We start from the raw sequence: 16,673 nt of genomic DNA on the forward strand, positions 1-16,673 counted from the left end.
GTTAAAAACTTCTGCAAGCCTCTTCTGCAAGTTCTCTTGACCTCAGGGATCTGTAGCTCCAAAAGATGGAGTTCATACAGACCACAATATCATCATATACAGACCACTGCTTATAAGCAATGTTTGTAAAATGGTAATTTGAATGGCATTAAAATTAATTAATTAATTAATTAATTAATTTACTTTCATTTGTTAATACTGTAAAAAATCAGAAAAAGACAGATACTATCAAAATTTTCCTAGGGCAGTTTCATCCTGGTGGCATTTGTATAATGTAAACATTGAGGTTATAATAAAATTAAATTTTATTATTTATTCTATGATAGTTTACATAATATACTACTCTACAATATTTTATAATTTATAATTATAAACAAGGAACTATATTTCATTTTATATCCTTAGATAAGTATTATCTAATTATTAATAACAGATTAGAATTTCTCAAACTGAGATGAGACAAACACACCATATTGTTAAGTACAGTTTAAAAAATAATTATGAAAGATTATCAAAATAAATATGACAGAGTGCACTCTGTCAGGTAGTTTGAGGTCATGGTCATTTTGAGTACTCAAACCCAACTTTTCCCAGCATGTGAGCACCAGAAGTTGATCCAATGTTTTTGATATCTTCAAGTATAAGGTGTATTTATTTATTTGTTTATTTATTCATTTAACTTTTGTTATGTTTAGATGTGAGGTGAGTGTCTTACTAAAGAAAAAGGGAGAAAGAACAATTTTTCTTGTCATATTGGGTTATAGTTAACTTCTCTCAAAGTTTTCACATTTCAAATATGTATGTATGTATGTATATATATCTATGTGAAGTCTTGCTGAATATTACTGCACTGCTACATAGTGCTTTGTAAGTTACCTTATTGGAGTTCATCCAAACAAACAAGGAGAGAAAAGTCAACATTGTGTGAACTCGGAATAAGGGCAGAGCATCCTTATATGTCGTCTGCTTTGTACACAAACAAAGCATAATTTCAAACAAGTAATCTGAAGACACTGATTTAAAAAAATACAAAAAGTGTTGTCTGTGGTTTTGCTGACAGCCTGTACATGCATGATTGCTCTGCTGGATCAAAGCCAGTGCTCATCATCCTACCGTATTGAGTTCTTCACAAAATTATTTAGTAATAGTCCCTTGCAAGAAGTCAAGTGCTTCCCAAAGAATTACAAAGACAATGCCCTTATCTCAAACTCATCTATGCACTGGACACTTCTTGTATTATCCACTCAAGAGACAGCAATGAAATTATCAGACTCTCTCAGTCAACCAGGGGGGACATTTCAGAGCTACAAAGGTCTTCCACATGGACACAATGTTGTACAGGCTTGTCGGCAGTACTGAAATTTAGCTTTCCAAAAAAATAAGTACAAATGTTTTCTGCCCTTGGCTGTAGTAGGGGTTTTATATACTATATGTTTACCCCTAAAGAATGGTTCTGTGTGTGTTAAAGCTTATTCTTCACATAGCCAACATTTCCAAAAAAAATTACAAAAACTATTTCATACTGATTTCATTAAACATACTTCTTTTGCAATCTCATTTTAGAAGCTTTGTTATCAATCAATTATTAGCAGTCAAAATATGTTTCACTCAATTCATCTGTTACAGAGGAAAGCCTACCAGTAGAGGCAAACTGTTGGAGTGTGTGTAATACATTTTATATTCCAGTCATGTTTTCAAAATTAAAGCATCTTGGGAAAATGGGAAGACAAAGCATCTCTTTGAATGAAACAAAGATTTATGTTCTTGATGAACTAAAATATGCTCTGAAAAATAACCCTGAGGTTAAATTTCAGAGAGAGCAAAACAAAGTTCAAGGGAGAATTCTAAACACAATTACTGATAACTGTGCTGTGGATTGTGAATTGATGGTCTCATGCACAAAAATAATGGGTACAATGCACAGAAAGGGAAAAAAGTAAAATCTAATCTCTGCTTCTAGAATTGCCAAATGAATATTTGTAAGAAGGGAAACAATTCTCATAGTGATTGTTTTATTATTTAGATAATACCAGTAGAAAATGAATTTCATTTTCTTTCATGCAGGAGGTGCCAGAGTCCTATATGGAACCATGCCAAAATCTTAACAGAGTAGCCAAAGGCTATATTGAGCTGCCTTCTGCTATCATACATTACAAGTATGTGATATATTAAATTTGTATCATACAAATACAAGAAACCATCCTAATATTGTATCATCTTGCAGTTTCTATTCTGGCACTACACAATGTTGATGAAAGTAGAATTTTATGCTTTTTGCTCATCTTTTGAATTGAGTCCAACTAACTTATCAATAGAATTTTCATGTGCTTTTCTTTTTTAATACATGGTCACATACCTATTCTCCCCGTCTTTGTTGGTTCTGTTTCTCTTGCACCTACACAGCATGAGGAGCCTAAAATAGCAAATAGCCTTTTATCTACAAGCTTGGAGAAAATGTTAAACATTGAACAACTCTCTCATTTTCATGGGCTTTTAGTAGTATTACCAGCTACCTGAGGGGATATTAGACAATAAAATTTACTTCCAAGGGAAAAGAAAAAAATTGCAAGATTTTATGAACTTTATAAGGTTGTCTTTTTTTATTCATACTCTTCAGCAGTTTTCAACTGTTGAGCAACCAACTTGTTAAAGATATCTTGACATGTACCAAAATACTGACTGTTGAGGATGATGGGATAAATAATTCATTTTTCATGATGTGGCAGGGGGCAGATGAGTCTGTGCTGGTGGGATACAGATTCCAGACTGAAAAACTTACGTCACTGTAGAAAGGTGAACATGGGATTAGGTAGCTAATGATCCATTAAAGCCAGTGGAGACCTAGGACTTGATTCAGCTGCTTAAACATGTCTGAAATAATTTGAGGTGTCCTAAGGAAACAATTAGAGCTAGAGAGACCTTCTAGACCTGCAGGTACCTCCCTGTAAATGTAAAATTAGATGTCAGACTGTACATGCGTGTGGTTCTGTAAATGGCCCAATTAACTATCAAGAGAATTACAGATACATAATTCACTCATAGATACCTATCCAGAGATATTTGTGTATGCTATCTAAAGTTGAAATTACCTGAAAATCCCTTTGAAGAATTTAAAATCATGTTCATTCAGGTTCCATTGTCCCTCACGGTGTTCTTCCTTTGCTTTGAACACTTTTGAATATTCCTTTATCACAGTACACTTTGTGCTAGAGCATAACAACGTTTCTGAAAATACACAGAATTCCTTCCTGGTCTTCTCTGTTTGCTTTATCACCACATAAAATAGGCAAAAGTGAGACACAACTAATATACAAGCTACATCTAATTCTGCACAATCGGTTAAGTCTATGTTGCTTGGGGTCATACTCAGAAGAGCCACAGCAATTCCATGCACGGTGTTTGATTTCACTGGAAAATTAACAAACACAGAAGATGAAGGAGGTAATCTGGGCACCACATCAAAATGGGGCATGAGCAGAGCCAAGATCTGAATCAAACATTGGCTTGTGATTTTCAGAATGTTACACATAATGCTGATTGACAGTACAACAATGCCTCTTCCCAGGGAAGTGGAAAACCTAGTGAAGGAGCAATTTTTCTTCATAGTTTCACTAAACTGGCACACCAGAAGGAACAATTACTGACTTTTTTTTTTTTTTTCACAAGACATAATTTATAAACAATATGGAAAAATAAAATGGCTGCAACACTGGGCTAGTGCTAGATCTACCCTGACTGCAAAAAAGGACTGTCTGTTACCTGATGGCCATACAACCCTTGTCTTAAGCAGAGTTCACACCAGTAGCAAAAAGATTGTTAATCAATATCCTACTTCACTCTTCCCTTGCAATAAACAGTAGGAAAAGTAGCACATGACTGAAGCAGGGAGCTGGTGCTTCACAGAATGTCAGAGCCAAGGCTGTCCATATATCATGGTGTCCATGTGCTTTACAGCACACTGTTTAACTGATTGCAAAGATTACAAATCATAGTGACAAGCAGGATACAATGAACAATTTATTTATTTGTACTATTCTGGTTCAGAATTTGAGGAATAAAAACCTATATGACCATATAATTGAGCATTGAGTAACCGCATATAAATACAAAATAGTTCTGATATTTGCTATCTTCTCTTTACTTAGCATTTTCAACACTTGTGTGTATTATCTTTGCATGTAGAGCAAACATAACCATCTACTTAATCTTGAAGTTATCCTTCTACATCTCCTTCATTTGAGTTTTGTTTGTTTGCTTGTTTGTTTTTTGTTGTTTGTTTGTTTGTTTTTGTTTTGTTTTTATCAAGTGAAAAAAAAAAATAGCAAATACTGTCTTAAATGACAGTTTAGCAAAGAGGTTTACCAGGAGAATGTGGTTCCTTCAGACAATATATCCTTTTCCCACCCTGGTTAGAGGACTACTATAGCAGACCATGTAATCTTCTTGGTTGTTTATACAATATTTCCATAATTCTTGTCATGGGTTTTCTATAAATGTTTTAAATAGGTAACCAAGACTCTCAATCACAGTCTTTATGTTCTGCATGATATTTCAAGTTCACATGTCGACACAGTTGCCAGCTCCTAGAAACAGGCTTAAACACATGGGCATGAAAAGACCAGTTTGGTAACAAAAATTTCCCAGAAAAGAGTTGTATCATTAGGTGATTGTGGGAAAAGGCATACTAACACTGAAAAACACAACTCCTTTCTTGTAAGTTTCTTTCAAATTTCTTTTAATAGCTCAGCTGCCTGGCTCAGCACTGACTTCCAACCTTTGTCCAGGAGCTGTGCTGGGAACCAATTGTTCCTTCTTGAGAAGTGATGTGCCAGTGTCCTGCCTCAGCAACCATAGCTCTCTTACCCTTATCTGCAAACTGAAGTAAAAAAATACTTATTTTTCAAAGTAATTTCTGCAGCAACCTATTCTATTTAATTCAGTAGTTGGAACTTCTGTAATAAACCATGCTGATGCTCAAAACATAGTATGTTTTTGAAAATTAGGTCAGCTTTATCACTTCTACAAGCTAGAAAGTTAAGCCATCTACAAAAGTACAGGCTTAACAACCTAAGATGTAATGCTAAGTATTACCCTGCTTAGCAGCCATTATCGTCCCTGTGGCAGGCTGAGGTTTAACTAGGTTAGTGTGAGCTTAGAGCAGAAATTACAAACAGTGAAACCTAGCTGAAGGACTGTGAAGATTATGTTTTACAAATTTCCATGCAATCAGAGAAATAATTTATTAGCATGAAGGAGGACCTACTTTCATTTTTTTATTTATTTTTTTGGAGGTAAGCAGTGATTCCTGGCAATCCTGGAAAAAATTGCCAGAAATCCTGGCAATTTACTTAAGAGGTCTTGGTGCCCACAGTCTCCTAAGACTTGTTTAAAGGAGTCCTAAGTTACTACTAGGAAAACAGTTCTGCAAAAATTATGCATTTTAGTTTGCATTTCCTCAGTTCAACTTGAAGTATCAGAGGTGAAAATAATACTAAAGAATTGCACTAATGCATCCTACAGGGGCAGCAGCAGCTTTCTGTTTTTCTTTTAGAAGGGTATTTTACAGAAGAATGTTTCCAAATATTTATAGATTAGCCATAATAAGGTATTTGGACCACCACCAACAATAAAAAAAGCGAGAGTAAGAAGTAATTTGCATATGATCAAAGTAAAACAAATCCATTGCCTGATTTTGCACAGAAGCAGGTTGGTTCCAGCAGCCTTCCCCCATGAAGCCCCATGAAGCACAGGACTCTGCACCATCTCTTGGCCTGGTGACATCAGGGAGGCGACTTGTTGAGACGACACATTGCGCCAAAGGAAAATGCAGGACCCCGTCAGGCACCATTACCATCAGACCTGGCAGTAGCACAGCAGTAACTGGACTACATCACACTGCAGAGGTGAGGAATCTTCCAGGGGGAGGAAAGAAACCAAGTGCTTTGCTGCAAGCTGCTGTGCGAGGAGTGAATCCCAGTTTCCTGCAACCTTGAATCTTCCATGTCCACAAACACAGCCATCTTCCATGCCAGAGCCTCAAGTGCATTCCCAGTTCCCACCATCCCAGAGGATGACAGCTTCACAGCCCTCCTTCCCCACAGCAGCAGCAACACCTTGGGTGTCCAAGGCTGCCCGCATTAGTAAACAGCATGTGGCCAGGAACCACCCTCCTCGGCCATGTGTTGGGAATGTGTGGTGGGTTGGTAGCTGGAAACTGCCAAATTTAGGCCAAGAAAATGTCTGGCATTTTATAGACAATCATGCTGCAGCAGGCAGGACTGCTGCTGAGAATGCCCAAATTTGCTGGTAGAAATTCTCTATACATTTACTGTTATCAAGAAACTTAGTATTGATACCCCAACCACTTTGTCACCTTTGTTTAGCTACTGATGGATATAAGGACTATGGAGGGGGCTGGCTGGCAGCATGACCACAGAGATCTCACTTCTTAGGGGTTCAGTCTTATTTCAGGACGGAGCTCTAGAAGCACAAAAAAGCATAGATGAAGCAAACAGAATTTTTTCCCATGACATCTACAGGGTTATGACTACCCTGTAGGGATTAAGTTTTTCTTCATACTGATATGACAAAGTGTAACCTTCAGTTTCTATCAAGTTACTTAAGATTATCACAGACTGAAGCAATAGAAATCTGTTATATCTGTTTTAACAACTAAATGTGGCCTTGTTATTCCTATTCCCAGGCCTTTTCATTTAGGCATGTTAGCAATAAATATGCTCCCAGCAGACTGTTGTAAAAAGAAAAGGAGAAATAAGATAGAAATAATAGCCAAGGCTGAATAATATAAATGAGAAATTGCACTTCAATACGTTATTCAGAAAACAGAAGATAGCAAAAAATCCCAGCTCTACCCATTCCTCACCTGAAACTCAGTCCTCAAGTGTAGGATACCCGTCTGCATAGGAAATGATAGACGAGAATGATTTCACTGACATTAACTTATGCATGAATGACCCTAACTTGAGCCCTGAGCATTTCAGCTTTTCTGCCTGCATATCCATGCCTCCAGAGGATGCCAGAGCAGGTCAATAGCAAATGCACTTAATAAAAGCTGGTCATGCAGTGGCCTGGGGAGATTCGCATGGTGACCTTTGTCCAGTTCCTCCTGAGAAGTGTCCAGGGATAAGTGTCAACACGGCAAAACTTACACCATCAGTGCTGGCACTAATTAATAACCTTATTATCCATCCCAAGAGAGGTTAAAGACTAATGAGCTGATCTGAATCACTGACACATTGGCAGCAGCATAGGAAGCTCTTACCTCTCTTGTGCTGTTTACAGAGTCCATAAATTATCATTCAGTGATATCATTCTGTGAATACTATTATTTATATTAAATTTAAACTAAATATTTAGTTAGTGTCAAGTGTTAGAAAGTCTTTTTAAATTAATTTCCTGCAAAGGAGTAAGTGGCAGTGAACAAGGCAGGGCCAACTCTAAAGTCGGAAAGTCAGAGAATTGTGTAAGGCAACTGCAGCCAAGTCCTGCAGCCAGGTGGAGGAAGCACCACCATCAGGGAGGCTAAGCCTTTCCTCTCTTGTCTGAATTTATCCTTCAGGACACCATACTGATATAAACTGCTTTGCTTTGCTGACACTAAAGGACAAACAGGTGTCACAGAGCATCCCTATGGGTGCCTCTGAGACCAATGGACCCCCTGGCCAGGGGCCCTGAGAGCGGCCCGGTGCCAGGTCGGTGCTGCCACTCAGCCCTGCCACGGCAAGGACAGGCAGATTTGGTGTCTCTGCACCCAGACTGCTAACGTACTTATGCTTACATCCACGCTGCAGAGTCAGGGATAAATTCAGATTTCTTCTGTGTGTGTTCTCTACACCGCAGCATGACCAAAAGCTTTACCAACATGGTACAAAACCCACCACTATTGAGGTTCAAACGCACCTGTTTAATCATGGATTAAACAAGCAGTTGGATTTCCAAAACAGTTCAGTGCTGACCTATCTCTGTTTCCACTGAGACCAGTGATGAACCTTCCACTGATCTCAAGATAGGTAAGAGATTACTCCCTCAGAAAACGTCCCTTTGATTTCATTTAAATGCGAACCATCAGTCACAACACTATTTGTACTTCTACAGAGCTATCCATCAGCTCTTCTTCAACAACAACAAACAGAACATGGACAAAAACATCAGTCACAGGAAAATGAATGGCTGTTTACAAACTGACCTCAAAACTTGCAATGGAGGGTCACATGTCATAAATAAATACATTCACAGTCACTGTGCAAGGTAGGACCAACAATTATTTCTTGAATATGCAGGAAAATAAAAAAATGAGAAAGGGAGTAAGCAAGGGGATGCAGAAAAAATGTACAGCTCATCTCATTTTCCTCAGGCACCTCAAAGGACAAAATTTAGCTGCTACTCTGCTCAGCAAAATGAATTGTATATTTGGAGAGAAATTAAAGGACACATAAACTTTACAGAATTTTCACAGGAAAAGAAAAAAAAATCATATCAGATTTCTTGAAGGTATGTACAGCTATTTTGTGAAGGTAATGTTTCTGACTGAATCTTTGCAAACCAGTGACAGTATTTCCTCATATTTTCCTCAAATTTGACCTGAGTCAAATAGTGAATGGGAATATTAAATACCATAAACAGCTTCTCTGGTACATTGTAGAAGTTAATGAAAAACAAACACATTTTCAAAAGTCTGTTACCACTCATCAAAACTATTTTTCCCAATTTATCATTAGACACTTAGAAGAAAAAAAAGGGCTAGAAAAAGCAAGGAAAAAAAAAAAGTCTTGGCACTCTCATTGGAGTTAATATACTGTTACAGAATGTAGAAAAGAGATCAGCTGATCACCAGGTACTGTATTCACCATCAGTAACGTATATCCTCAGAAAATTAAGTCTCTCTTTTTTTACAACACATTAAACAATAAAACAACTTGCTTATGTGAAACACTTATCTGCACTGGGACACCTCCCAGTACAGAAAGGAAGGAATACTGACTCAGTAAAACATTTGTTGGAAAACACAGGGCTGTCACCAAAACACACAGAAGGTCTCACACTCTCAAATTCGCAACAGTTCACTTCTCTAACTGGGGAGCACTCTGGCTTTTTGTCTGTGAATGGGTTAAGCTTGAAATATTTTCTACTTTATATTCTATTCTAGTTATACTATTTTCACTCAAATATGATCTACTAAAATTTTTGGGAGAAATCATTAGAATATGCTTTAGGTAAATATAATTCTATGTGAAAATATGCATTCTACTAATTCATAATAAGCTCTGTATTTTTTGGCACTTAATAAGGTACTAAATCATCATATGATAACTTAGGTCTTTAAAATGAATTACCAAAAATCAGGATACGTACATGAAGTTCACGCAGCCTGTCCCCGCAGGTGGAGCAATCCAAACAAAACTGAGGTTGGTGGTTGGGAGATGGCTCACATGTGATGCAACCACACTGCACATGAACTGATTTCCAAACTGGTGGTCAGACATAATTCCTACAAGAAAGGCACAGGGGAGATAAAAAGTAACATGTGTTAATGGCTCATTGCAAGGTGCTAACAGACAGAGTAGTACATCTACCATGTGTTTCATCATGGCAATATGCAAGGAGAAAAGCCAAGGGTATGCCATGAGGTAATTAGAATCAATGCCAATGAAAACATTGGAGCTGGCCTTTGCTGGAGCCAAGGCTGACTTTGGCTCCATGTATTTACTATCATTATTCCTCATGAGACCAATACCAGAGGAATTATTTGCATTTTTAAGGGAGGGAGCTGGATCACAGCTGCTGTAAATCAATGTTATTCCACTAACTCATTTACACACATTACAGATCTAAAAGGAAATTAAATATGAAGGAAAAATCTTATATTTTAATAAGAAAAATGAGGCTAATAGAGAAAGGTGTTATCTTTTAGTAGACAGGCACATCTACTTGAAAAACAACAACAACAAAACAACAAAAAAACAAACAGATAAGCTTTTGTTTCATGAACTCTTCTGATCTGAAATAAAAGCAGCAACCTTCAACAGCTTTACCAGTATATATTCCTTTGAATTTTTTTGAATCAGCCTCTAATATATGGATGAATGTAAATGTCTTCTATTAATCACCCTCTCTGGAATTCACTCCAGTTCATCAGTAGATAAAAGAACTGGATTTTCACACACACACACACACTAAAAGAAAATAAAAGAAACAAGAAAATAAACAAATGAACAAACAAAAACACAAAAACAAATACACACACAGACACACACATGATATCTGACATCATTCTTATCCCCTCTTGGAGCCCTTCTGTAGTTTCCTCTAAATCAGTGCAAACTTGGTTGTTTGTTTAACACCCCCAGGCTTAAAGTAAGGCAATCTTACTTTGACTGGATTACTACACCTTTAATCCTAGCACATTAAACAATAAATGTTGAAACTATTCTTTAGAAGGCACTTAACAAAAGGAAATGCCTTGTTCAGAGTTACTTCAAATACTGAACCTGTAGTTCAGAGAATAGCTACAAGGGCTAAAACATTGCTAATAGGATCAGAGGGGAAGTAAATGGTAGCAGGTAACTCGATGCTCAAAAAGGTCACTGTTAGCTGTTATATGGCTGTATCTCAGAAAGTTTATGCTGGCTGGTATTTCATACAGTTCCTTGCTGCAATCTAAACAACAACAGAAAAACAAACCTTATCCCTGCCTCTCAGAATCCTCAACAATTGTTTTTGACAGCAGTTCTACTGAAACGTGAACCCAACAGTCTCTCTTTAAGCCCTCACTAACCCAAAGGCTGAAGGAGTTTGCAAGCAAGAGACTTTTCACCACGGAGACTGCTGGCTCCTTTCAGCTGCAAACACACTGCTCCTCCTGTTCCTCCCCAGGGACTGCCAAGCCTGCAGAGAGGGGGCTGCCTCAGAAGGAAATCACTGAGCATTTTACAGATCAAAAGCAACATCTGAAATCCCACTCAGGGACTAGTGAGGACCAAACTATATTAAATTCTAAACTGGTTTCAATTATAGTGGAGAAATGAAGGAGCAGTGAGCTTAAATAATCTGTCCCTGGAACGACAGGAGGCGTGGGTGATGGCAGTGATGCCTGTATCTTTTACAAATGACCACAACCCTCTCATTCACAGTTTTTCAATTAGTTCCCCACTGAAGCATACACATAAAGTCTTCCATCATTCAGGTGGTTATACTGCTCAGCTCAAATTCCCAGGCAGTGGAAACATAAAATCGTAGAATAGTTTGTGTTGGAAGGGACCATAAACGGTCATGGCCATCTCTTGTTAGCCTGTACTGATATTTAAGTTTTCATTTGCTTTCCTTGACTGGTTTGGGGTGAGGGGTGGCACTAACATCCTCAAAGAAATCTGCCTGACTGGTGTCCTGGAGTCTATCCAGCAGCTGCATGCAGAGACAGATACGTCCAAAAATATGCCCAGAGAAGTCCCTTGCAGGGTGAGTGTTATTTAGGGAACTTTGATTTGCTGAGGGTGCAAGATGGAATCTCTGCTTCTTTTGCAAAGCTTTGGGTCTCATCCCTCTCTCTTTGAACTTTGGGCTAAAACCAGTGACTTCAGTGACGTGGGACTGGCTCTTCAGAACTAATGCGGGGCACCAGCTCACACATATCAACATCACAGCCGCATAACAGGAAACAGAGCCAGCTACAGCCTTTATCAGGTTAATTAAATAACAGAGGCTGTCAGGGGAGAAACAGGAACAGCCCCTCAGTTTGAAGAAATTCCCCTTACTCCAGAGCCAAACAATATGAGGGAGGACAAAGACTGCCCTACCCACATCCCGCAGCCGGGGAATGGGCACAGCAGCTTGGGAAATGTGACCACTTCCCTCCTTGGCAGCAACTTGTGAGTTAATGAATTCCCTAGGTTTCAAGGCAGTAGGATGCAAAAATGTGTCTAATACATCAAACACATACAACATCTGTGGAGAATTTCTTTTCCCTTTGATTTACAGTTTATAAAAAGAACTTTGCAGTGACTAGAATAAATACTAAACAATGAAAAAAAAAACTCATTCAAATTTTTTAGGAAAAAAATCTATGAATTGCAGAAAGAATAATCAAAATTCCAGATTGATCATTTTATCAACTTTTTATAATAATATTTTATTAATAATTTATCATGATCATTTTTACAATAAAAACAACCACCCCTTATCTGCTGGACCTTTACGGGGTGTGTCAATTTTATTTTGGAGTTCAATATCTTCAGAATATTTCACAAAACTGAAGTACTGAAACTTCACTGAATGACACAGTGATGTTTAAAAAACCTTAATCTAACTTCTGAGGCTTAAATCTAAAAGATTCATGCTGAAAAGGTGAACATAAAAATCATAAAAATGTCAAATATGGAGCAATGTAATTGATACTAAGAACTCTTGAAAATAAAGAAGAAAAATAATAAATTATTTCCCCCTCTTGCTACCAGCCTTCTTTCAGTGCCCTGCTATGGAAAGCAACACTTCTCTTCTCCTCCATCCCCCTCCAAACAGGCAGGCTGCTTCCCAGACTGAGTGCTTGTTCCAAAATATAAGGACAAAAGTCAAACAAGGTTCTTCTATAAAAAATAAAGTGAGTACAAGACTACCCTGATTATATAGCAGTTCTCATAACAAAAGTGTGTCCTGTATGTACCTCAGACAGCTTCAAAGACAGAGTATGCCTTATTTTAAGGTATTTGGCTTGGGTCCACATTGTCCTACGGCATGTTTTGTTGACCAGTGCAACTATACCCATTCAAGTCTAATGTTATAAAAAAAATAAAACTAAAATAAAAATAAAGAGTAATAGTCTTAGGGTAACATTTTAAGATCTGCCTTTATAAAACTCGATAAACACTTGTGGAAATAATCGGGTGTTGCCATGTCACTCAATACAGTAATATTCAAAGGCTTGTGACAGTTACACATCCACAGATCTAAAACATACTGCATGCAAAGACATCGTTAGCATCTCTCTGAATGCCTTTGCCCTTGTTTTTTACAATGTGCACTCATCATACTGAGATGTCTCAGGCATTTGCACTCTCTGGCCTCTCCATCTCCTTTTCAGAGCCTTTAGGAATCCCAGTAAAATCATTCAACCCCCAGACATGCTTTGTACCTGCAAACACTACTGGGAGAGGAACTAGACATGCTCAGGCCCTCTCAAGATTTAACTCAGCAGCTGTTTTTTATTGCATAAACTTTTAAAAATGTGCTCAGACCTATTCAATCCATTATTTGAAGTCACTGAATGAAAAGGCTTCTACATGAAGAGGTAGATTTCAAGAGGTAGATTAAATGCAAGAAATCTAGAGATGGACAAAACCTTTTGAAAGGAAAATCTTATGTAAAGTAAAATGACAAATACATTGCTTCAATGTTTGTCTGTGAAAAATTATTATATTACTAATCAGAGTCATTAGTATGGGTGTTGGTGCTAATTCAGGCAACTATTTTGCCTCTTTAATAAGTTGGCATACAGGAAGGTGAACAATATATGAAGATGCTGTTTTAGTGGTCAATAAATGTCTGAGCACAAGGGCAATTCCTCAGCTCTTTACTTCTTTAACCTTGGTGAGTATCTTTCCCAAAAGGGGAGGAAAAGAAGATAGGAAATATTCTCTCGGCTGGACCACTGGAAGTCAAAAGATAATCTTTTCTCCTGGCAAGGCTTGGGAGTCATCCAGTGTTGCAGAAAAATACAGTAAAACTCACATCCTTTTTTGCTTTCTAAGTCTGAGAAATGTTAATCTGTAATAGTCCTTACTTACATGTGGTAATTACATAATATTTCTTATTTAGAAAACAGTTCCCTAAACCCAAACTTTATACAAGTAGCTCATCTGCATGTCAAAGTCTTTGGCAGATTCTGCATTCATGCTAAGTCTCAATGGACTTTCCAGCACTGAACCGGATGGTAGGTAGCCTACCACTTCTTATTTATTATGTTAATTGTGGATGAGAGTAACAGAGACAGTTAATGTTAAATACAGGTGTAAGATGAATGACTACATTTTGGTTCTGCTGCCTCCAAACTGATTATCTGCAACACATTTCCACTTCCAAAATTATGCATAAGAGTGACAGCAAAATGCCAAACATAAAATATTGATGAAATACTGAGAACATAAAGCTGTAAGTAACAAATTACCCCAGGATCTTTCAGTAGCTATTCCTTAATAATAGATAATTTAAGCTAAAAACAGATATCTTCGAGGAAACCCCCATGCCTCTCCACATAATCTGGGGAGCAAAAGAGTTCTGTGTTGCAGTAGGGCAGGGAGCTGTCAAGATCCGAATTTACAGAGATCCATGTGCAGGCCCCAAGGAAATTTTTAGGCTAAAATCTGTGCCCTGAATGTATATAGGCAACAAGTGCTTTTTACAGCTGCTGGAGCTGCAGCTTTCAGACTACACTTCCAGAGTGAGGCACCTCCCTGTCTCCTAGGTCTGTTTAGATGTTTAAAGGACCTTTCTGATCCTTTCCCACAAGTAATGCATAAAAATATGTTTTCCCTGAGTGTTATAGCAAGATCAACAATTTGCATTAAGAAGGCCTATTGAGAGTAAAGAAATATCTAGAGTTAGCAACTATCCTGTCTTTTCTAAAATATGAATACAAATGTACAATTATTAGTTTATTTTGTGATTTGTACTCAGATAGCCAGTTGTAGGCAGCTGAATTACCCATATAAGTTCCTTCACAGTGAGTACAGATGCAGAATCTGGCCCTAAGTGAACTCACCTAGCTAAAATATGAAGCTGCTGATTGATTTTTTCAGAATGATTTCCTTCTGCTTCACTGGAAAAACACATCTCTTTTGATAGAAAGTAACAGACTGCTATAGCACTTGGTGGTCTTTGTGATCAATTAAGGGTCAGGATGATCAGATAAATTATTAAGTAGTACAAAGAAAGAAAAGACCAGCAACCGTGAGATATAGGCTTCCACCTTCATCTTGAAGTCATGAGTTTGTTTCACTATTATTATTTCTGCTTCACTAGTAAATAATAGATTTTTTTCAGCTTATGCCATGTTGGGGAAAATACCATCCACAGGCTAGGAAGAGTAGAAAAAGAATGACTAACCATATAGCAACTCAATAAAATCTGTCACTAAAATCCTTAACTCCTTTCATGGTCAGGAGCCAAATGGATACTGAATGCAACAATCTAACTCCTGTGGGGTGCTGCTGTGCTGAAGTGGCTAGGGATGGAAGTATTTATTTTATAACACTTTACTCCCCATATAAAATTTGAATGTTTTTTCTTTATAGTTCTGAAAACAACATTTTACTGTAACTTTGCATTTGAATTACATCCACAGTTTGGGATCCAGGTCAGAACCATATGAGTTCAAGAGTAAGTACTAGCAAGATTAGTTTTCACATTTTTTGAATACTTCCTGAAGTGAGCGTTTCATTAGATTCACAGGTTTGCAAGAATGAACCCCTAATGTACAGATCTATAATTATTTTTTTTCCTGAAAGAGAAAATATTTTTATTCTTATATTTTTAGGAATATAAGAATAATTTTTATTTTTATTTATTTATTTTTTATTTATCTCTTTTATTAATCTCTTTTAATGTTCTACTTTTAAGGGATTGTTAAAACTTTTGAGCAGCCTTTTGTTGGAAGCCACTTAGAGGTATAATACATCTCAAGGATTTATGAGTGCCTGTTTCATTAAATGTAACAGCAGTTGCACATATGGAAATTCTGGTGTATGGGGCGGAGAATATCCCCTTTCATTTGCATAATTCCCCAAGACACTGAATGAGCCCCTTGTGTAACATGCAATAGTCTGGGTGAGGGGTGGGGGTGGTGAGGCCCTGCTCTGCAGCCTCTTGGTGGCTTTGGGGTGGTGCTGGCAGTAGGGAGGAGCGGACAATTCACAGCTGAAGTCTAAGTGCTCCGCAGAGAGCAACACAGCACTAAGTGCTCCAAGGCAAGTAGATTTAGTAACAGTAAACATGGACCAGCAGTAATATAAATAGAAAATGCTAATAAGCTTCTGTGTTGCTGAAATATTGAGAAAGAAAAAAATCTTTTCAAAGGCTTGAGCCAAAATCTATTTTAAATGTTCACTAACAGCCCTAGCATGTTTTATAATAGTAACTTTGGTATTTTTCTTTATAGAAGCCTGTTAGGCTGATACCTTCATTCTGTACCAGCTTTTTATAGGTCTATTTTAGCAATGTATTACAGTTTACCCTCTTGCAGAAAAGCAGCTGTCCCTGTTCTGCATTCGCTTTGTTTTTAATTGGTTTTGTATTTGGCTGTGAATGTCTCATCCATATGAACAACTCTTGTACAACTTCCCCAAACTATTGCATTGTTGTGAGTCTTTCCACTTCACAAACCTCAGTAGGAGTCCCAGGAGCCAAGCATTAGACTCATAAATGTTGTATCGGTGACCAGTGCGACAGAGGGCCAATGTGCCATAGTGTCAGACATCGGCTCCCATCAGATTTGTTCTGAGGGCCAGCAGTAGCCACATCCTTCTTACAGCACTGACAGTTCGTGAAGGCAACATTGGAGACTCTGAAATGCCCTGAATGTGCCTTGGTAGAGGTGAAAGTGCAACAGGCAGAACCACACCAACCTTCTCATTTCGGCAGAGCCACGCACTGACCAAACCTCCCTG

At 37.8% G+C, this 16,673-nt stretch overlaps 1 protein-coding gene across 2 annotated transcripts in view; it reads right to left on the minus strand.

Annotated features, from left to right (window-relative positions):
• The window catches only part of RELN (reelin), a 286,969-nt gene that overhangs the window by 197,868 nt on the left and 72,428 nt on the right, over nt 1-16,673 (minus strand). For both annotated transcript variants that reach the window (XM_027459428.3, XM_072031502.1), the window contains exon 3: nt 9,373-9,508. In XM_027459428.3, coding sequence (XP_027315229.3) covers nt 9,373-9,508 — 136 coding nt within the window. The remainder of the gene's footprint in view (nt 1-9,372; nt 9,509-16,673) is intronic.

Source organism: Anas platyrhynchos, chromosome 1, assembly GCF_047663525.1.
Source record: "Anas platyrhynchos isolate ZD024472 breed Pekin duck chromosome 1, IASCAAS_PekinDuck_T2T, whole genome shotgun sequence".
NCBI lineage: Eukaryota > Metazoa > Chordata > Aves > Anseriformes > Anatidae > Anas > Anas platyrhynchos.